This window comes from Passer domesticus, chromosome 1 (genome assembly GCF_036417665.1).
Source record: "Passer domesticus isolate bPasDom1 chromosome 1, bPasDom1.hap1, whole genome shotgun sequence".
Taxonomy (NCBI): domain Eukaryota; kingdom Metazoa; phylum Chordata; class Aves; order Passeriformes; family Passeridae; genus Passer; species Passer domesticus.
The window spans coordinates 90,495,542-90,518,701 of NC_087474.1; the positions used below are offsets into that span (position 1 = coordinate 90,495,542).

The 23,160-nt window shown below is 37.3% G+C and overlaps 1 protein-coding gene across 1 annotated transcript in view; it reads right to left on the reverse strand.

Moving 5' to 3' along the window:
- Positions 1 to 23,160, reverse strand: part of ADCY2 (adenylate cyclase 2) — a 206,010-nt gene that overhangs the window by 57,168 nt on the left and 125,682 nt on the right. The window contains exons 5-12 of the mRNA XM_064428914.1: positions 15,441 to 15,589; positions 14,270 to 14,381; positions 13,061 to 13,188; positions 7,707 to 7,865; positions 7,182 to 7,314; positions 6,676 to 6,852; positions 5,341 to 5,384; positions 2,972 to 3,052 (exon numbers count right to left, since the gene is read on the reverse strand). Of these exons, the coding sequence (XP_064284984.1) occupies positions 2,972 to 3,052; positions 5,341 to 5,384; positions 6,676 to 6,852; positions 7,182 to 7,314; positions 7,707 to 7,865; positions 13,061 to 13,188; positions 14,270 to 14,381; positions 15,441 to 15,589 (983 nt within the window). The remainder of the gene's footprint in view (positions 1 to 2,971; positions 3,053 to 5,340; positions 5,385 to 6,675; positions 6,853 to 7,181; positions 7,315 to 7,706; positions 7,866 to 13,060; positions 13,189 to 14,269; positions 14,382 to 15,440; positions 15,590 to 23,160) is intronic.

The window sequence follows — 23,160 nt, forward strand, 5'->3', positions numbered from 1 at the left end:
CCAGTTGCATTAAAAAAAAGGTCTGTAAACATATTCAGTTCTCAGAATGCTTAATTCAAAAATTTATTTCCCTTTTTGCTCTGCAATGGTTCCCATCTATGTGTGATCACAGTTAGAATTCTAAGAAGAAAGAGAACTGAAAGGCTGGTGTACATAGCATGATTTTGTTTGGGTTCAGCTGTAATGTACTGGAGAAAGCATTCATTTTGCGGAATATTTTTGATAAACTGTGAAAATGAAAGGTTTTTTTTACATTTAGTTACAAAATTAAACAAGAAGTAACCCTCTTCCCCAAATAGTTAACAAATTTCCTGTTTTTTCTTATGGTATCTGACAGGTGGATTGATTTAATTTCCATCAGCACACTGCTAAAAAGTTCTCTCTGCAGATCTACTCCCAAGGGCCCAATTTGGTTACACACTTGATCGCATGTGAAGTCAGGAGTGCCATTTAGAGCACGTGCTGCCTCATACTCCACATTACAGGCTCACGTTTTCAGAAGCTTTTAGTTTTTAAAAGTTCCCAAAAAAAAAACCTGTACCAGTTTTATGTAGCAGATGCGAGAGGTCTGAGACAAGGCAAACAGTACAACACAAATGGAAGTGGAGACTGAGCTCAGAAGAGGGAGCACAAAGTCACACACCTTTGGCACAGACATAAGTGCTAAAAAATTCTGCTTTCAGCCTGACTCCCTGATGAGTCTGGAAATTGCCAAAGTATTTGCAAGTACCTGAGGACATGTCTCTTGGGAAACTAGGTACCAAATTTGGCTTAAATTCTTTTGCAATTCCAGAAACAATACAGACAGACATCTGAATTCTGCCTGTATCCACAGAGGTGTGTGGTTCCATAGGGCTTGTACTGCTTGACAATGTACAGCAAGGAATTATGCACAAAATATAGCAGCACTGTGACTTAAAGGAAAAAAGAGCAAAGAGAGTGTGTCCCTTTAACACAGTAACCTGCTCAGACCAACTGGCTTTACTTTAGCCCCCTCTGTAGGTACAAATTTAGCTAGCAGATGGTCATTCCTCCATCTCATGTCCTACAGGAATTCCCTAAGCATCAAGGCTTGGGATGGCTTAGCTAGGGCTGCCCATCCCCAGCCTGTGCAGAACAGGCACTTGGAGTGCTTTGTTCAAGATACAGGGAAAAGAAACCCATGGAGAAAGTGTGATACAGCCTAATGACTAAGGCACAGAAGCTCTTTGTTCTTCATTCACTCTTGCAATAATATTTTTTAAATTTTCTTCAGTCAGTCATAGACCAATTTGCCATATAATCCAAATGTTACACTTAAAATCATCTAGAAATGACAGTTTTCTCACATGCCTTCTTAAAACTTTTCTGCTTGATTCACAACACTATTTGTTTAGTTTCACAACCACTTGTTCACTCTAGCTAATAATGTTATTTTCATTTTACAGATGAAAAATTGAGGTACAAAAATATGCACAATAATAAAGAAAACAAAAATGTGTCCTAAGTGTAGGAAATATTTTATTTACATTGTTTTGTGTGCTTAGCCTTCCCAGAGTTAAAATATTATTGAATTACTTTGACGTTTGAGGAATCAGCACTTTTCATAACTTATCCCTGGGTATTAATCAATTGAATCATAGCTTTTAAGAGATTCATTCAGCAAATCAATACAGAGCTAGGAAGAGAATCTAGTTTTGGAAGGTGACATTCAGACTTTCTGATATAGAAGATAATTACTTATCTTTCTGCAGTTTCCCATGTCATTGACAAAATGCAATGAAACTTTTTCAGAAAATTTTTTTATCTCCAATTTTCTCTGAATTTTATGTGCTAATTAGATAAGACAGAGATTGTTTAAGATAAAACAACATACAGTAGGGTCACACCAATATTTTAATGCATCTATACATATGCTTTACTTTTCACATCAAAACATCACTTTTGAAATAATTTTATCAGAGCAAGTATACCTAAAGACATGAAAAACCTGACAAAAATTATATAGCTGTTTTAGGCAAGTTTAGTATAATCAAAAGGCTTTGCCTAACACATGACCTACCCTATTTCACTGTGTTCTCTCTATGACATATAAATGTCAACACTTTTCTAATTGCTGAAAAAAAATTCCTAAATCCAAGTACAAATTAATAAGACTAAAAGATGAAAAAAACCCAAATTGTGACATATGAACATTTAATAATTAGGTTGATACTCAGCTGATTAAGGTTCTGAATAACAGAACTGGGTGGGGAAACAATTCATCACAATTATTGTCCACACTTCTGAATGGCAATTCCCTTATTTCATCAGAGAAATATAAGAAGCTTGAACACTTATTTTGGACTGGAATTGATTTCTTTCCAGCCTTATCTTTTCACCAGGAAACAGAAAACATCATACTGCCTCCAGCTCTTCCTAGGACATGGAAAAATACATGGCAGATTGTTTCTCCCAGCAACTCCAACATGGCATCAAGATTAGCCTTCTCTAAGAAACCAACCAACTAACTGAGAGACATTAAACTATGGTGTTAGGGAAAGTTTCTAATCCTGAGGATTGTTTCTGTGACAATTAGGAAGCATCAATTTTCACATCAGAATGATGTGAGAATCATTCTGACTGAGCCAGTCATTTCTTGTGTCTTACTTCTCTGCCCCCAGGTAAGATAAATCTGTAGTGTCACAGCCATGAGTCTACAGACAAACAGTTACAGAGCAAACTCCCTCTGCCAGGAAGATCAAGACAAGTCAATACCTCTGTCACACCATGACTCACAGGCACTGTCTTATCTCATAGAGTAGAAAATCTTACTTTACAGCCTGTCTTCAAAATGTGCAGGGCTTCCTACGCCAGTATTAGTAACACTTTTACTGTTTTCAGACTTGGTGTGCATGTGGGAGCAAAAAATATTAAACACTGCCCTCTATTGCAGCTTTATGTCAAAGTTGGAATGGACAAAGACAACAAAGGATAGAGAATAAAGCCATACTTTTGGGCATTGATTCCATCAATGGCTTGGATCATCCTCTCATTCAGTTCTTCCTCAAATCTTCTTTTCTGTGATTTTGTTCTGAAATGAAAAATGTGGGAAGTTATGTAAAAAATAACAGCTATCATGAACTTGTGAGTTTATTATAAATTTTTAACATTTATACTGCAATAGTAACTATAGGCATCAGGCACAATGACCCTCATAAAAAGCTCTTAAAAAAACATCATAAGCCACAGTCTCACATACAAACACATACACACTCACAAATCTAGAGCTTAGTAGAGCTTAGCTACTAGGGAGCACTTAAATACAAACACAAGAAAATATAAAAACCAAGAGAGCTCAAGAAATTCTGGTCAAAAGAAAGTCTTCCACAGCCTTACGAATTAATGAAAAAGAATGGGAATATGCTCAAATTCATAAAGTATTCCTCTTTCTTGCCTTTTTTTTTTCCTAAAAAACCTTGTCAGAATTGTGTGATGAGCACAATGTATTAGTGCACTGAAGCATAATAGGTATCCCCTACCAAAATCCTGCCAACTCTTCTGTTCTTGGAAGTACTTTACTCTTTTTAATAAGAAAACTGAGCACTGACTGAAATTAATTTCAAGAATACATAATATTACTTTATTTATGAGCCTTGGAAATCATCTGCAATAAAAAAACTTCTTTGCTTTTGATTGGACTCAGCATGAACCTAACAGAGGATCATCACAATGGGTTTATCTTTTCTAACATAAATTGCTGCAATCATCAATCCTTTCAGTAGTTGTGCTTTTCTTGAAAATGACATATTTCAAATACTGACAGGTGACGTCTTTATTTGAAAACTTAAATCCACTGCTAACTTAAAACCAATGTTTTCTAAATCATTAGTCAGATCTGAAATTTGACTTTTTCCTCACCAAAATATTCTTAACTACAAATTGAACCCAGTCAAACATGAATTTTCCTCAACATCAAGTTTTTGAGTTATTTCTCTAAAATGGATAACCTGTTGTAAGTTTCAAATTAATATAAAAATTGTATTAGTGGACCTACAGAAACTTTAAAAAACACAAGTGATTTAATGCTTATTCAATGCTAGTGAATTTAGGTAAGAAAGTTCTTAAAACTCATTTTTCACAGAAATCAATCAAGAAACAACCCAGGAGAAATGCATAGACAGATGAGGAGACATTGTCCAACCACAGTCAATCCTCTTGGCCGGTCCTTATCAACATAAGACTATGGTATAATGCATAAGAGGTAAGACCTTCAAAAACAGAAGCCTACAGTCAGGCTTCAAACCCCACATTTGCATATTCTAATAAAATACTGATTTTCAAAGTGTTTATGATCACTGCAGCTGTATCCTGTGAGAATGATTAACTAGTTTATCTAGAATCCTAGTTACATGTCTGCCTCACCATGGACATTAGACACCAGTAATGTAAGAAATTCCTTCCATTATATGGTTTCAAGACACATTTTTTTGTTCCTTCTGAATCTATTCTGAAGTAGTATTTAGAAACACAAACACAAGAACTGCATTATTTCCAAATGCCACAGTCCAATGGTCTGTCATTGACTGATAGAAAGCCTTTGGACATACTGTTCAAATATAAATGTGCAGCTTTAGAATTAGACTCTTTTTATTAATATCACACATGTTCAGTCAAAACTTCACCTTCTGGAACTTAGCAATATTTTAGACAATTGTATGGTAACCAGAAACAATAACAATTCAAATTTTTAGGAGATTCATTTAAATGACTTTACGGTATTGATGATATCTCCATTTTGCCCTAGTCATCAAGGTACCAAGCAGCACCAGGAAAACTTAAAGCTATTGTGATCTTGCAAACATTTTGTGTAGCTGGGGCATTATAAAAGAGACCACAAAATACCTTTTGAATATCTACTACTGCAAACATACTAAAGGCTTTAAAATAATAAACCACAATACAAATACAAAGCAATTGAACAAATATACAAAATGTTTCTTTTAGTACATATTATTAGCTGTTGTAAGAAAAATTTTTAACAGCCCTTTCCATCTTCCCTTTTCTTACCCCTCTCTGGGCTTCCTCCCAGTTTTCCCTGTATATAATTTTCTTCCCACTGGTAGAGTACCTAGCTTGTAGTAGGTCACCAACATACCAACTCAGAATAAAGCTATTTGTTATCAGGAAGTGAATTTGCAATTCATAAGAAACATGTCTGCCAAATCTATTTCCACAGCCCTTCTTTACGTAAGAGGTATCAGCACTCACATAAAAAAACAGTCTGTGTGAGCAATGGCCCTCAATATTTGAAAAGATACCAATGTATATCTATTTATATGGACTTTCTATGAATAAGTAATTTTTTTAAGATTGATTTACCTTTCTCTGCAACGCTGAAAATGATACTGCCCCATGGGAACATCCTAAAAAACAAATAAACAAAAAAATCCCTATTAATTGCACTAGACTTTAATAATACTAAATTACTTGTAAAACAGTGTTGAAAACAGGGTCAAGTAAGGAGAAAAGTTTCCAGTGTAAATACTTTTAGCATTCAATTAAAATTGTCTAAAAGAAAAAGCCAGCTAGAAGTGAAGATGGAGTGACCTGGAGTAAAACACATCTATCAGTATAAACACAGGATAAATTAATACAACAGTCTGAATCCAAGAGTGCTTTGCTTTACCACAAAGACTTCAATGTCACCACTCTTTGGATGTAGCCCAAACTCTTGCCAGCTTCAGCAAAAACCAATCTTAAGTGGTTTTGAAAAAAACAGACCTGAATGGCCAAATACAGACAATGGCCATCATTTTTTAATTAATAGCAATGGCAGCCATCACAGCCACATTTTTTTTTGTGATCAATAGTGATGGCTGGGTACTTGCTGTAATGAACCTGTCACAATCCACATTCTGATGCACTGTATTCATTAAACAAGAATATGTCTCACCAGTACAGGAACAAAACTGAATGCCAACGTTGAAAACTATTAGAATTTACCTTCATGCATTCTCTTTTAAGAAGCAAAAGATAGTGATATATAGTGTATATTGATACAAGCTGTAGATTGTCAGTATCTTGCTGATAGCAGCACAATAGTGTTAGTAAAATTAAAAATAAATCTGCTCAGTGTAAAAGATGCAACACTGAAATACAGTACTCTAAAACTCAGGCCTTCAAACACAGCTTTTAGGTGCACCTTAAAAAGGTAGATGTTACAGTAAGTATGGATTTGATTCCTGGGATACTCTGAATAAAGTCCACTCACAGGAATTATTCTAATTTCACAGCCTCTGCTTCAGGTTTGGCCATCTTTCAAATGGAGAATGTAGCTGAGCAGCTAATAAATCTCTAGGAATTTCTCCATATTAAAGGATTTCCTTCCAAAATGTGTTGCATTCTGACTTTATGTCCAAAATATATTTCCACAATATAAAGAGCACCCACTGTACATGCTGTGACTTGGTGGGGGGTCTGAGCTCAGAGGGTCAAATTTTGTACTTTTGTAAGTGTGCCAGACTCCTTTGAATTCAGAGATGCACTTACACCCTAATCCAAAACTGGAAAAGCTTCCAGCAAATTCACTGCATTTATCTCCTGCACAACTACATGTATCTTCTTCTAGCAGAAATAACCAGGTATTTAGCAGTGAGCAGCTTCTTCCTTTCAAATATTGCTATATTGTACGAAATGACATAAGTAGGCCCCTACTGTTGTGCTTATCTTGCCGTTTTCAGTGGTCATGCTGTCCCTGTGGTGCAAGTGTGCAAATGGCTTGGCTGCTCCCCAGGATTCCAGGTACCGGGTCATGCGGACAGAAGCTCTCATTTTGGCTCCATCGAGGGTATGCCGAGGCCGAATGTGGTGCTGAGGGCTTCGCTTCTCTCCCTGGTTGACAGAGGACAAAAGGTGATGTCAGCCTTTGTGCTCACGACCTTTTGAAGCAGCAGTGCGTCATCTGGCACCACAGATCTTCATGATTAGGGACTTATAAATGGAGAGATGCTAAGAACCTGCAATTCTTAATGATATTGCTGGGAAACATCAGAGACTTATTTCTGAAGAGCGGGAAATATTTGCACTGCAAACATGATGTATTTGTAGGCATCAGTAATGGCCCTGATCAATATCTTATTGCAGTTCATTATTCAATAAAGAGATTAGTGGTCCTGCTCAAAACCAAGCATGACTGGCCACAAAATACAAGTACTACTAACCTTAGGATTGATTACAAAGTAAGTCTTAACATTATGCTCTTTCAGATATGGGTCCCTCACATCTCCATCCCCATCTTCCACTTTGTAAGCTCCATTCAAATGTGCCAAGGTGACTGAGGTGATGTGAACACGGCTGAAATTATATTTTAAAAGAAGAACAAAGTCACAAATACTTATAAAAAACATAATTTAAACCTGATCAACCTTTTTTTACTTTCTTTTGGATACACCTTTTATTTGCTGCTTACTTCTTTTGCAGTCCCTCTAATCTAAATTTTAGAAGTTCTAATGGGCATAAATCTGAAGGTTTACATGCAGAAAAAAAAAGCTCCTTAAATCACAGGAAATACTGAGTGCCCCAGTTTTGTTTGTTTGATTATGTTTTGGGTTTTTTTTCTCAAGACAGCACCTAAGAATTAGTTCAGGCATCTCCATGAAAGTTTACAGCTTAAGATGCAGTGACTAGGCATTTATCCATGACTGAAAAATCCATGAGTCCAATGGTTAGCTTAACAAAGCTCTTACCCTGGGACTCCCCCAGCTTCCATGTGATTGGCCAGGGTAACATCATGGGACCACACATCGTACTGCCACTTCTGCAGCCCAATAACACCGCAGAGCACGTTCCCAGAGTGCACTCCTACGCGCATGTTAATGTCCACTCCCGTCGCATCTCTCACTTTCCTGCGGTTCAGAATAAAGCCTCTGTTAATACACATAATAGGCCCTTTGTTTTCCTTTAATTTACCAGTCAAATTATGTGGATAGCACACCCCTGGAAGTGCTCAAGGCCAGGTTGGATGGGGGTCAGTGCAACCTGCTCTAGTGGGAGGTGCCCTTGCCTGTGGCAGGGGAGCTGGACCTAGATGGCCTTTAAGGACCATCCAAATCCAAAACATTCTATCATTCTATGGTTCTATGAAAGTAGCAGTAAGAACAGTAATAACATTTACCTCTTCTTAGCACTGCCTCCATTCTTCTAATGCTATGATTATATATTACCATTCCTACTATCTGTATTTACAACAATTTGTAGAAATATTAATTTTCAAGTCTGTGTCTGAAATTCCTTCTTTTATATTCATCTGAAATTATTTGGGAGGGCTGCAATGAATAGTGGAAATGTTTAGTCTCATGGTAGAACCTAAGGACTGTTTTTGTTCTACAGGCTGCTTTTGGAGGTCTGGAACTACTGCTACACAACCTTCTATCTAAAGACCCCGATGTTTGCATTGGAGACCTTCTCATATCTGCCATATCTGAGAGAGAGGAAGGACAAAAACCACAGCACCTCAGGATATTCCACAGGCTGGGTCTTGTACACTCTTTGGGGATATCGGCTCAGTGCCATTCAGGCTGTGGAGAACGTAGGTTCAACAACCTTCCACCTGCTTAGTGAATGCTGCACCCTCTAGAACATTATACAGTGAATGAAAGGCTACCCTCACTGTCCAGACCACATCTAAACCTTTGACCTTTCCAGTCACAGAGTTAAGTATCTGTTTACCCCATTGCAAATCTCAGAAGAGCCCTACACATAAGCTAGGCAATTATCTTTGCAGAAGCAGTTCTTCTGAATCATTGGTGGGTGACTGAGGTCAAACAACCAGAACATTTCCAGACATATGTACCCAACATGGGTACCTAACCACATTTGTAAAGAGTAATAAAACTAATTCAGTGTCACCATGATATTTTTATGAAAAATACTTTTGCCAGGATTTTCTCCTGAGAAGCTGAGGAGCCTCAGGAAAGAAATGTAAACAAGAACTATCTGCTGCTGTGGAATGCAACAGGTGCATCTGTGATTGGCGCATGTTGGTTGTTTCTAATTAATGGCCAATCACAGTCAGCTGGCTTGGACTCTCTGCTAGCCACGAGCTTTTCTTATCATTCTTTTCTTTTCCCTTCCAGCCTTCTGATGGATCCTTTCTCTCTATTCTTTTTAGTATAGTTTTAGTATAGCATTTTAACATAATATAATATCATCGTATAATAAATAAGCCTTCTGAAACATGGAGTCAAGATTCTCATCTCTTCCTTTGTCCTGGGACACTGGAACACAACCATAATTCAGATATCTACAGGCTTAGACAGCTCTAAGAAATGAGAAGATTATAACTTAACCAGATTTATGTAATTAAACCCCAACTGATGTGGACCCAAACCTAGCCAGTAATAAGTAACATGCACACACTCTTGGTGAAAGCTGGGGTGTTAATGGAAGAAACAACTACAGAATAAGGAAACCAAATGGCTTCTGTATACAAATTGGGTGCACAATTCTAGCAATATCTTCAATCTCAGTGATAAGAATCATCAGCTCTGTACTTTCTGAATTATTAAATTAATGTGACAGTTTTCTCTTTTTTTTTTTTTTTTGAAAGAGAACATAGAACGCAAGAGGCCTAATTTGATATGGTAAACCCTGCATTTAAGCAGTAATACTCAAGTGGGTTTTTTTCCTGGGAAACAAAAACAACAGGACCATGACTGAAAGTATTTTAATTCTATCTGTCTCTCTCAAGTGTTTACTGGTATTTCTTTTCACATTGCCATTTTACACTGCTCTTGTGTAGCTGACACACTTGAAAATGAACTGCCTGTAAATGGTCTTTGTAAGCAGTTTGCAAATCACAAACACCACTTTGCTCTGCAAGGTATATGACACAAGCCTAGCACATTGGAAAAAAGTGTTTTAAAATAGTGGGCAAAATGGAAGTGGAACATTTATCCTCTAGGAGTGCTTGTCAAAAGACTGCCCTTCCATATTCTGCAGAATAAAGCAAAAGCAAGCGGAATAAAGCCTGCTTTATAATAAGCTCACAGGATTTAAGCAGGGGAGCAAACAGAATTGTACCAGAACTGAATCTCTTTTTCTGTCTCACAAATTAAAGAAACCACAGGAGACATTAAATTAGCAGTGTAACTCTAGACCAAATTAGGGTTTACCACTTCTCTCCTGATCTTCTTGAACAACTGCTATGACAATGCAGGCACTGAATGCATTCAAGAATGAAGACTATCACATCCCCAGAGGATGTCTGCATTACCTACAGAAGCATATTTAAAACTTCCCACCTTTATTTCATTTTGTGCTCCCCCTATCTCTCTGGTTTTCTTCAGCACAACACAGTCTGTGTGCCCAGCCTGGTTGGGCAGTCAAAATAATCATCAAGATTGTATTTCTCCTATTGCAATGTGAAATGTGAGTTTGAAAGCATTCTGCATTTTTCAGAGGTGTGGTTAGATTGCAAGTAATTGTAGCAACTTCATACAAGCAAGAGTTCACGTCATTAGGATAGCATCTATATGCTTTACCTGAACTTTATTCATCTGTAATTCTGAACCAAGGTATCTAAGACTCACCTAGCCCCTTCTTACACACTTTAACACATTGAGTGAGCCTTAGTCATTTAATTCCCTGCAAATTGCCAGCTTTAACAGCATAGTTTCATTTTGGATCATACCTGCAGGAATGAAAGCATACCTAAAAGAATTCTTATATTTTGTATCTAGCATTCAAAATGGTATAACCATCTTATATCAAACAGTTTCTTTCACTTGCCTCTGAAATGGAATTTGTTTCATGCTACCAAATCAAAGGAAGCCTTTGAGAATGTTTGACTGAGAAACATGCAAATAAGGAAGTCAGCAGACAGACAAGGAGGTGGAGTTTGAGCTGAATGGAAACAACACATATATTCACACACAAAAATATTTTGCCTCAACAGATAAGCTCTGTCCTTAAAGCACCCAGTTAAGGTGGCCAGCTCTCAGCATCACAGGCAGCACTGGCATTTATGGCTTGATAAAGTGAGCATCCCACTCCTGGGCAAGCAGGCTGCAGACTATAAGAAACACTGGATTTGTTCCAACATAGAGCAGAGAAGCAAAGCACTTAATCAATGGGACTACAATCAATGTTTAAATGGGAACAATCCATAGCATAGGAAAGCTGAATTGCTCAAAATGGAGCTACACAACATTAGGTAAGAAGACTGAATAAGACTTTGTAGTGCAGATCACCTGGCAATTTGGCAGAATTCTTCGCTTTTTGCTTCAAAGAGAACTGGAACTGAAACCATATTCAGGTGGTAAAATCTATATAGAACTGCTAATATAAACAGCAAACTACTTTATTTCAGTAGCTTACACACCGAGGGGGCAGTTTGCACCTCAGTGACTGAATATAACAATAATTTCTATCTGACAAAAAAGATATTTCAGATAGGGCAAGTCAAACATATTGAGTGACTTGCTCTATCTGAAATAGCAAGAGTATTACTACTCCTCATTTTACAAGGCACAGAAGTATGTCAGGAGATGCTTCTATACAAAGATGCAGCAATCACACAACAAAATATGGAGCTGGTTAATAATCAGCAATTTTCATTCACCTGCAGGCTGTGACACTTGACATAATGGTTTGAAAGGATTTGAAAACACAGGGTACAGATTCCTCACTCCTTGTGTAAACAGGCTGTGGTAATCAGGCATCTGTCTAGGGGAGCACCATGGTTTCTGACTACAGCAATAAAGTCAGATCAGAATATGCTTTACAACTAACATATAATTTTCTAGTCTATAAGGCTGCTCTTACCAAGAACCTGATTGCACAGCATTAACAATGAACATACTTGATAGCAGCCTGAGCATAAAGTTATTTCAGAGAAGATTGGAAGTTCTGAAGTGTGAGGAACTGACAGATTGCTCTCTGAGCTCAAGTAAAACACTGCATTATGATGTGTGATATACTTAGGTGCTTTGTGAAGGGCGCTTTATGGCTCAAGTTTAGTGTTGTTTTTCCACCACCCTGTAGCTTCCTATATTTTTGCCTCTTAAGCAACAAAGCAACAGGTTGACCAGAAACTCTATGCAAATACTTTTAACTCACTTTTCTCATACATCACAGAGATGTTTTAGAATGCAAACCAGAAAGCTCTCATTTTCACTCAAAGGCTGGGGAAAAAATCCCAACATTTTTAAGCCAACCAACAAGGAGGGCCACAACTTTGGGACTGATGCCCTTTTACCAAGTGCTCTACAGAAGGCATGGTAGCTTTACTTCCTAGTATGCTAAAAAAGGAAATGGCTTAATTGTGATACTAAGGGAAAAAGAGAAAGCATCCAGTGAAAGCAACTGAAATGCAACCAAGTCTGTAGACTTTTATCTTGCTTGGCAAGGAGAAATTCTCCCAAGTACCATTTAAAAATTATTTGGACACTGTAAGTTACAACCATTTTTGGATGAAGAAACAACATTTTAGAGAATGCAGCAAGCTGATTCCTGTGCTGAGGTTAGTTATACAAAGATTGCTAAAGCAAGGAGATCAAAATACTAGTTTCCAAAAATACTACACCTTTTCCATGAACACATAAAAGGGAAAAGAACCAAATTTGCTTTAGTCAGCCTATCCATACAGTAAATACCTGGATTGAGTTAGAAGACCAGATTACTAAAATCCAAATTCCTCTTGTGACTACAATTACACACATTTAAGGATTAGAGGAATAATTTTGTATGGCTACTTCATTAGTCATTAAGATCAACACAGTTCAACAATTCAATAATTATCCATTTCATGATGAGGAGCACACCACACATATACCTCACAAGGATAGGCCAATTTCTCACTTTGCTAAATGGACAGTGGTTAATATCATCTAGACAAAACATAAAAATAGGAAATTAAACTTATAGAAGACCATACCAAGTTTTAAAATCAAAGTCCAGCTTATTAGAAAAAATAAATCACACAGAAGACTCCCAAATATCCAGACCTCCACATGATACACATTTTTGCCACCTATATATACTATAATTCTAGTGAAAGACTGGTTTTAAAGGTTTTTTTTAAAAAAAGCTTAGTACTTACTTAATGGCTTCACACATGTCCAGTCCCATTTTCACACAATTCTTGGCATGATTTTGAAGCGATATAGGTAGTCCAGAAACACAGTAATAGCAGTCACCTAAGATCTTAATTCTCATACATTCATTTTCCTGGAGGAAAAAAAGCAAGGTGAGACAGTGACTTTCAATTTGAAGTACATAAATGAAGGGTTACTGTTACAAAGATTGACTTAAATGACATTAGCAAAGTCCTTCTACTAAAGCTTGTTTCAGTAGAGAAGGGCTTGCTACAGCAGACACACTGAGAGAATTTTGTATGGTTGATCCCTCCACCAGTTACAGTCCTTAATGGGCAAAAGCAGGAAGCAGTTTCACTGCAAAACATGTTCACATCTGAGAATAAAGAACTGAGCTAAACTATCATGTTCTCAATCAAAATAAAGCCCTTTTGTTTGAAATATGAAATCAAAAGACACGGTCTTCCATATTTACATCTATGAAGATATATTACGGAATGCTTCCAGAAGCTAGCAATCATAATAGCATTGCTATATTTTGTACTCTAAGACCATGTAAAGATTTTTATTTTCTTAAAACTAAAATTTAATTTCAATTTAATTTAATTTTTAAAATACTTGACAATAATTTTTCAACAAATAAAAACACGGGAAATTTTTATCTATTCTGAGGTTTCTGATTTTACTTTCATACATGAAGTTTGATTTAATTTTTATGAAAAAGACACCTAAATAAGCAGAAGAAAAATTCTGATTTTATTTGATTCTTTCCTTCAGTAATAAAGAGGCTGTGGTCAGTAATTAAAATTGATTCGATCAATACTGTGTCTCTTCTCCTTTAGTCTCATAAATGCTTTTTCTGAGACCAGAAAACTGACTAACACTTTTCTATCTTGAGTTTCTTAATCCTTGATAATGCAAAAAATCTATTTAAAGAAGTGTTCATCTGTCATTAAGCCTTGCTGGGCTCCATGAGCTGTCTCTATTGGTCCCATTAGAGAGCTATCATGGGTTTCACAGACTGGCACTGGCAGAAATGCACTGTTGCACTCAGACCAGAGCCAAATCGTTTTCTTCACACATTTCAAATCCAATCTTCCTGCCAAAGTTTCAGAAATGGTGCATGAAGACCCCAAGAGGAAAAAGGAAAAAAAATATGAATTTAAAGATTACTTTCTTATCCAAATTAACAGCAGCAGCCCACAGCAACCCACCTTGGCAATCTGATCAAACTTGCCAAAGAGCTCATTTAACATGTGCACCAGCTCCCCTGGCGAGCAGTCACTGGCCAGGCGAGTGAATCCCACGATATCAGCGTACAAGATGCTGCAACAGAAAGGACAGACTCTTGGTCACAGCTTCCTTCTTTCTGCAGCACTCAGATCCAGCACCCAACAGCAAAACCGGAAAGCAAGTGCCCTGGACTTCACAGGGATATGCCCACACCCAAAACAGCCACTACTAAATGTACAGCAATAAATACAACTACATCTACAGGTAAACGTATATTTGCCTTTATGGGTGTTGTGCTCATAGGTAATATATACCTATATGTACCTTTATAGGTATTACCTCCTCAGGTATAACATTTATAGGTATACCTAAATTAATAGGTATTTATATCTATACCTCTATCTGTTACGGGATTCAAAAAACAGAAATATTTTTTTAAAGTCACAAATCATCAGTACAATAATAGCAATAAAATAGTTTCAAAAAGTATTTGTGTTCACAAGAGAACATGAGCTTCCTCAAAAGTCCTGCAACATTTTTAATAAATCACTTTCTAAGAATGTAATTCAAACTAACTTGTCCAATAAAATAAAAAAACTCCAACAAAACAAACAAACAAAAAAGGAAAAAGACAGGGAAAACAACCTTGTTAAGAAGAAAGAATGTTTGAAATAAAATTGATTTCTTTTTCCAGCTACTAGAAATTTTTAAATAATAAATAATTAGAACTGTCAGCAGAATATTTTATCTCAGGTACTGTGTAAAATACATATATGATACAGCTGCCTCTGCTTACGTGATACAAATCCTGAGAAAATGTTCCAGTCAAGAAATTTGCAAAATCTGAATCATACCACTGACATGGACTACAATTTTGACTAGCATACACAGAGGCAGGATTTGGTACTGCAATCTGAAAAATGAGGACATTATGAAAAAAAGCCTATTATTGTGTGGCTTTTTCTCAACAACTCCTTTGTATTAACACCTTTGTGGCTCTTCTGGAATTCAGCATTCAATCAAATTAAGGGATGCTACATATTAAGTTGCTGAAAAGTATATTTTAAAAAATGTTTTCTTAATTTCTCCCTTAACCCTTTCTTTCAATTTTTTTTCTGAATGTTGTTGATACATTTTATTACAGTACAATACCTTACATTGGTGTGCCTTTTGACATACAGATTGTGGAAGTTGTTGGTGTTTTCCAGCTGGCCTGCCTTTGGACCTTGTAACCTCTGAATGATCTCTGCTTTCATTTCCATGGCAATGTGAGCAGGCAGTAAAGAAAGTAGAAGACGCTCCTAAAATTTAAAATGAAATCCACAGTTTCTTTAAGGAGAATAAATTTAGCATGGCATCAACACTGTGCAAGAGACACCCTATTGTCAATACCACAGAACATTTTGATGAGCCTTGCACTCAGGCCTGGTACAAGCTCCAAAGTTAATCAGTACCTTGAGGAGTGTGACAGAGACAAACACACATTTCCAAGTAATACCTGCCTTCTTCAAGGTTTTGTGTATATTAGAAAAAGCTTAAGCTAAACTTAACATTTGATGAAGTTATCTACAGGAATCCAGTCAATATCTGAGTAGGATGCAGCAAAAGAAACAAGAGTCACCAGGGCAGTCCAGAGGACTTTCATGGAAATGCAGTCTGATTCAAGCAGGAATAAGCTACATCTTTTTTTTTTTTTTTTTTTTTTTTTTTTTTTCTGTCATGCATTTAAAATGCTCTGCCATAATTTTAGCAGTTAGACTGAAAATAAAATGCAGACACAGAATGTGCTGAAAATGTTGAACTTTTGCAAAGCATTTTGATAGGTACTCTTTCCTTTAATATGGCATTTGACAATTTCTTTTCTAATTAACCGAAAAGCATACAGAATACTAAAAACCCTACATATTTTTTCTCATAATTTGGCATTAGGGTTTTCCTCTTCATTTGATATTATGTTCTTCCTCTTCTGAAGTTCCCTGACATGTCCATTTTGCCCATTTCACCTGTGACAGCTTTAGACTGATTTCCTACTTCTCTGGAAACCAGGTCAACAAGAACTCTGCAAAAAAAAAAAAAAAAAAATCCTTCTTGCTTTATCATATTCCATCTCGAAACGGAACAAGAATTTCCCATTTTCTCATAGGCAGACAGGAGAGACTCCTTCTGGCTAAGGATAAAAACCGGAAGCCTGAACCACTGAAGAGGGGGGAGGCATCTGAAAAAGCCCCTGACAGAGTCAGAAAGAGAAACAACTACAGCAGAAAAGATGCTGACCTCAAAATATGCATGATTCTCAGGTGTTACTCAGGATGATGCACGCTCTTTGGTTCACAAGAGTATTTTTGCAGACTTTGCAGTCCTGTTCATGAAGGTACCAGAAGAAGTGCAACCATTAATCCAATCCTCTGCCTGAGATAATTACTCCTGTTCAGGTCTGATGACCTTGAGTAGAGCAAGGCAATAACGGGACTATAGACTCTTCTAATATTTGCAGCAGCCTTGGCTATCTATCTCTGTCAAGTATAGTGACAAATTCACATTCCTCACAGCATTTGTGCATTTGTAAGCACAGCATTCAATTACATGAGGCCCTGAAACTGATCCTGCACATATTTGGCAAAAAACTTCTATTGCAGTGAATCAAGACAGAATCTTGCTTTTCTGCTAATTAATATTGAACTAATAATTTATTTCTTAAATGCAAGATTAATTTAGTATGTTTAGGCATTTTAGCAAGTTCACATCCAAGAGACCAGTGTATTTTCATTGCTTTTGTTCAGGTGTAGTGTTTCACTTCCACTCCTCCTTGGTGGAGGTATTTGCTAACTTGTAAATAATATCTGTACAACCAATCAATTTTTTTTCCAAAATGAAAACTTACTCTTCCAGGTTGCTTTTTATCTAACAGTACAGGATTGTTCAGACTTGTTAACAAATGTAATTACGCAGTTAATGAAGAGGTGTAGCTCTTAGCAACAATTTTACATCTCTATACTCCTTTTATACTATGGACAGTAAATGCAAGCTGGTTCACTATCTTCCTTTGACTGATTCCAGACACACAGTGATGCAGACACTCAATGTCCAAGTTACTCCTCACATCTTTGAAACTCAGAAAAGCTGGTAAAAGTTCACAAAGCAACAAATGTTTTCAAGGAAGCAAGAAAAAAAAAAAGAGAAAAAGTTTTCATAGAAAGCAGCATAAAGTCAACTACAAGCTAAAGAATCATACAAGGAAGATGGAATATTTCCCCTCTTTTTCTCTTCAGGCCAGCCCACTATTCCATTCTGCTTAAACATCCTGATGAAGCTTTTCACCACACCAGAATTCCCTCCAAGGAATGTTTCCCTTCCTCCATTTTCACTATACAAAAGAGAAGGTTGCAACCAGAGGTTGCTTTGGAGAACTGCAATTGGTAAAGCACACTGCAGAACTCCTTGCCGTACCCAGGTGCACACACAGCCCTCAGCCACCCTCTCCATCCTGCAGGCTGCAAGCATTCACACTTCAGTCCTGACGTTATCCCTTGTGTCATAATGTGGATTGTTCATTTTCATTTCTTTCACTAAAAGACAGCTGAAAGAAGGTGAATCTCAACTACTTATGAACACTGTGGCTGGGCTGGTCAGCTACAGATCCTAAGAAATGCAAAGCACACAAGAACAACTCTTCCTTCCTGTTTTGTCACTGCTGTTGGCTCAAAAGAGCATAGTGGAAGGATCAAAACCACTTACTGATCAGCTTGTAGTGCACGATGTTCTGCACTGAAACTCCTGCAGACTGGAACAATGCAAGGAACAGCACAAATCAAGACTGCTTCTTATGCTGGCTTTATATTTGGTAATACATTCCATTCTGTACTATTCTCTCAAAGGGACAGAAAATCTACACATCAAAAACTAGTTGAACTGAGATACAAGACACTGACTTTTAGACAAAAATCTTCTTTATTTGTAATAGATAGAGAAGCCACTCTCAAAGCTACAGTCTGTAAGAAAAAAGCTGAAATAATTCTGAATGCAGGTCAAGAGGTACCATTTAAAAGTCTTCGGACTGAAAATAAGAATACTTGCTTCTGGTGAAAGAGATACTGCTGTGCTATGACAATAATGAAAATCTCCTTGCAAATGTCCTCCCCTAGAATATCAACAACATGACCTTAACAACTTATACAGGGGATTTATGCACACAAGACTGTTTCCTGACTTATTCCCTGGGACTATGTTTTCCTCTCAACCATTCAGGTCACTTCCAGCTGATATCTCTTAAATCCTAGGACTAAAAGATGCAGACAACTATCTATGCTGAATACAACATTAAAGTGCCTTTCAATACTATAGGTTAAGTACTTCTCTCCTCTCCACCTGGACCCCTCTAGAAGGATAGCAAGAAAGCATCCTCCCTGGGCTCTCCAGCTGAAGATTTTCTGCGGCATACGTCAAACTGTTATTTGAGTTCCTGTTCTCTCAATCTCTCACATCCAAGTTGATGTCTTTGTCATAATTTTCCCTGAAACATACAGATGACTTTAGCAGTGATTCTTAGTTACACCTCACTCTTCTGAAGCTTGATAGACTCTGGTTGCTTTCTTAGCTAGAATAAGTTGGCACAGCTCAGTTAAAGAACATTGTGCTGTTTTCTGCAAGGAGGCAGTTGCACGTGAGTATCTTGCAAAACATCATGCTGCTGCTCTGGAGCAAACAAGCACAATATCCCCAAACACTTGGTACAGGTTATTTTCAAGAGTAAATGTTTTACAAATCAAACTCTTCTTGGCCTGAGGCAATAATGCTTTATTTATTTGCTCATTCATGTTTTGTTATGCAAACTAACAATACTGATTCAGTCATTTGTACAAGATTACACCATGATCAACGCTTTACTGAGCATAAATGTAAGAATTTATAGATTTAAAGGCCACATATTCTTTCACCTAGACTGATCTCTTAAATAATACATCTAACAGAATGTCACTAAGGAAAAACAAAGGTAGTCTGATAGGACTCACCCTGTTGAAATCAACTTTGTGCCTTGCTATCAATGGAGAGAAACTGTCCTTCAAGGCAATTCACATAATCTAATACTCAAATTCTGAGGTAGCAATTCTCTCTCTCTCTGTTGTCTTGGGAGGGAACTGCAGGTCCAAATTTTGGTCTTACTGGAAGAAATGCCCATCTTTGTTGTTTTTTCTGATAATCAACAAATCTGCAGAAAAACTATGTATTTATAGATCAGTAAAGGACTATAGGGATATTTTTGTCCCTATAATCACATATAGAGATATTTTTGTCCCTTTCAATGTTATTTAGGGCACTGAATATTGAATTCTGCTTTTCTGTGGGTTGGATTTTGTTTTCAGATTCCTGTAGCATATATCTAATCATCTCTTTAGTGAGTCTGACAAACCAGGTCAGTAAGTCAGTAGTAAGAGCTCGAGAAGCAATTAGCCTATGCATGCATCCTGCTTCAGTACAAAGTTTAGAAATGAACACAAATAACATCAAATTTTAAGCTGCCCTTGAAATGTATAAAGAAATAACCTACAAGAAATGAATTTTCTGATTCCTGATCACAAAATGATGGAACAGTCAAGAGCTGACAGAAATGGTGATCCAGAGGGTATTTGTCAAAGTACTGTACTGTTAACCCAGACCTCATGATCATCCTCTAAAATACACCTACAAGAATACAGAGTTGTAAAGTGTTTTTTCTTAAAGCTGAGACATGAGAAGATTCCTAAAAATTATGTGCTATTATCTCCTTAAATTTAGCCAATGTTAGTAACCTCCATCAACCTCATTACTTTGGCTGAAGCCAATAAATTGAACTTAGTTATACATAACAAGAAAGGTATTCAGTCTTGACTACAGAGTCATCAAGAGATGGAGGACTCACCAACTTCTAGTGGCCAATCAGCTGAACTGCTAAAAACTGTTAAAAATGTGTTCTGTATTTCTTACTTTGAAGCCTTGGCCCTGTTATATCTTTATCAGCTCAAGATTAATGTCCCTACTCTTATTCCTGTAAACACATATAACTGTCTTTTTGATTAGGTAAACAGACTTAGGTGTAAAAATCTCCATCTCCTAAGTACTTTCTACATTGTCTTCTCAAAACCCTCAAAAACCTTCAAGCATTTTTAAGGGTTTCTTGACACAAATCCTAACATTTTGCTCCAGCAAACAAAGACATGCATACATTTATTTCCCTCAGTATGTCCATGACTTACTCTGTTCAACCTTCTGCTCTAACATTCCCAGAGTTCCCTGTCTGCTGTTCCATGTTGCCTATTTTCTCCAAAATATTGTACCAAGTTGCAGCCTTACAATATCCTAGCTATGGCCCACACCCTTTTAGAATTATGTCTCTTCAGAAGGTTACAAAAATCTCTCTTGATTAATATTGTTTATAAAGTATTCAATATTATCATATTTATTATCAGACCAGTATTTACATTTTCTGCAAAAATTATTGCCTGTGAATGTCTTCACATACCTCCAAGATCATTAATAAAAATACATAACAGCATAAACAATGAGTGAGATTCTTGCAGAACATAACTCACATGCCAGTTCGTGGAACATCTCCAGTGATAACTTCCAGTTACTCCACTCAAAATCTATTAGACTGTGCTCTCGTGCTGGGAAGTGTCAGTAAGTTTATGCTGAGCATCACTGCATCAAATATCTTACTGAAAACTGTTGATTATGGGAAGTTACTTAACCCAAACCTGTACCCATTAAATACTAAAAAACCATTTTCATATTATTTGATTTCCTACCAAACTGTTGAGTACATCACTATTTCTTTACAAATACAATCCCATCACAGCAGCACCTTTTATTTCATACTGTTTGTTTATACTTTTTCTATCTAGTGGCAGCCCCTTCCCTTGGTTATAATGTTTTTTTTTCCTGGAAAACTTCCAAAACACTTTTATTGGCTTGGACAAAACCAGACAAGGATCAAGGATTTTTCATGACATCTAGAAATCTCCTACACATGTCACATCTCTTGTCATTTTGAACTCTTTTTTATATATCTAAGTGCTGCTTTTGCTTGTGGCTAGTACAGATTTTATGACACAGATAACATCTTTCCTGATGGCAGAACTATGAACTCTCATCTGTTCTCATCTGTTCTCCTAAATGCCACACCCCACACACACACGGCTAACAACATTCATTTCTGATTTTTTTTTCTCCTTGGAAAATGAGTTTTGACCCAAGCACAGTACCATAAAGCTTTTTGTTTTCAGGACCCTTTTGGTGAAATTTCAGGTATGCAATGCCAGGAGCTACAATATCAACACCAGAAAATCAACACACATGCAAGTGGAATGAAAGCACCATCCTCTCATTCCTCACTAGTTCCCCAGGCATGAAATGCAAATGCACTCATGAAATTATTTTGCAAAAGACAAGCTGTAGTTGTCCAGGAGCTGTTCCCATGAGAATGGGAGGAACCCCAAGTGGGAGCTGCCAGTTTTCAGGCCCAAGGTGGCTGTCACAAGCTCAGATGGCGATGAGCTGTGTCCACCCGGGTGCTGGGACTGCACCAGGGCCAGGATGAGGCCCAGGTTGGTGCCAGACAGGGATCTGCTCTCACAGTGCTGCCTGGGAAGAGGCTCTGCCCTCCGCACTCAGTCCCTGAGCTCCAGCCATGCCTCCAGAAAGGGGACAGTTGTCTTCAAATCATGATGCAATTGCCAAATGTCAATGGTGTGACTTGGTCACTTCACAAGAGCAGCAAAGGCAATGCAGGCTGTCAGTTTAAGGCAAGGGTTTGCAGGCTAAATACACATTTAGCACCCTCAGCACTGTGCACCCTCAGTGTGCCCAGCTCATCTGCTGCAGAGCAGCTCTGGGAATGCAGAGTTGCCATCTCACCAGTCTCCTCCACATCCAAAAAATACTAAAGTTATGCAAAAGCACCACCACTGTTTCAATGTAGGGGACTGAAAGCTCATTTAAATTCACAGGCTCACCATGTACTTGGCAAAGACGAATTCCTTCACAGAACCTAGGGGATGTTTAATGTTTATGCACAGATTACAGTTTGCATATGCAGCCTGTTTAGGACTAATTTTGCAAACGATGTTCACTACACCTCCAGAAAGCGTGCCTATCCTGGGGCTGTTCAAGTAACGAGTCACCAAACAGCACAACAATAGAGTAAAAGAGAACACACCAACATACACAGCCAGACCTGCCTAATTAACTGACAGAATTTCAAGGTTTGTTTCTCCTGATCCTGTTGATTCTTGCTCTAAGTTTTATATAGTTCAAGAACTGATGAACAGACAGAAGCAGCATTTTGCAAAGAATCAGTTTGAGTGCAACATGTTTATTACTATATCAGTCTTTAATAAAGGTGAAGTATTTTAGTGCTGGCAGTTGCTCAATACCATTCTTTTAAAAAATAAACTATTTAACTCTGGTACAACTCCATATTTTGATGACAAGAATTTTGTTACTTTTTTCTTTTTTCAATAGAAATGAAGAAAAGCAAACTCATCTCTCTTTTTACATATTTTCCTACTTCCAAACCATCTACAAGTCATGTCAGGGAAGATATCCAAGAGTACTGCTTGAAAGGTATCTACACAGCCCTTTTTCAAAGACCAAAGTTTCCTGTTCATCTGCCCAGTTTAGAGCCAAACCTTGTGGTTAAAAGCATCAAAGCCAAAGCAAAACCAAAAGCATTTCTAAGGCACAGCACTGCCTTTAAGTCAGAAGATCACATCTGAAGCACATTGACAGCATCCCTCCTCCACAGCCTTCTGGATAGCATGAAACTGATAGATTTTACCTTTGTCATTGCCTCTGGTATTTTAGCCATCTGCTTACAGATTGCCAAGTAAACATGCAA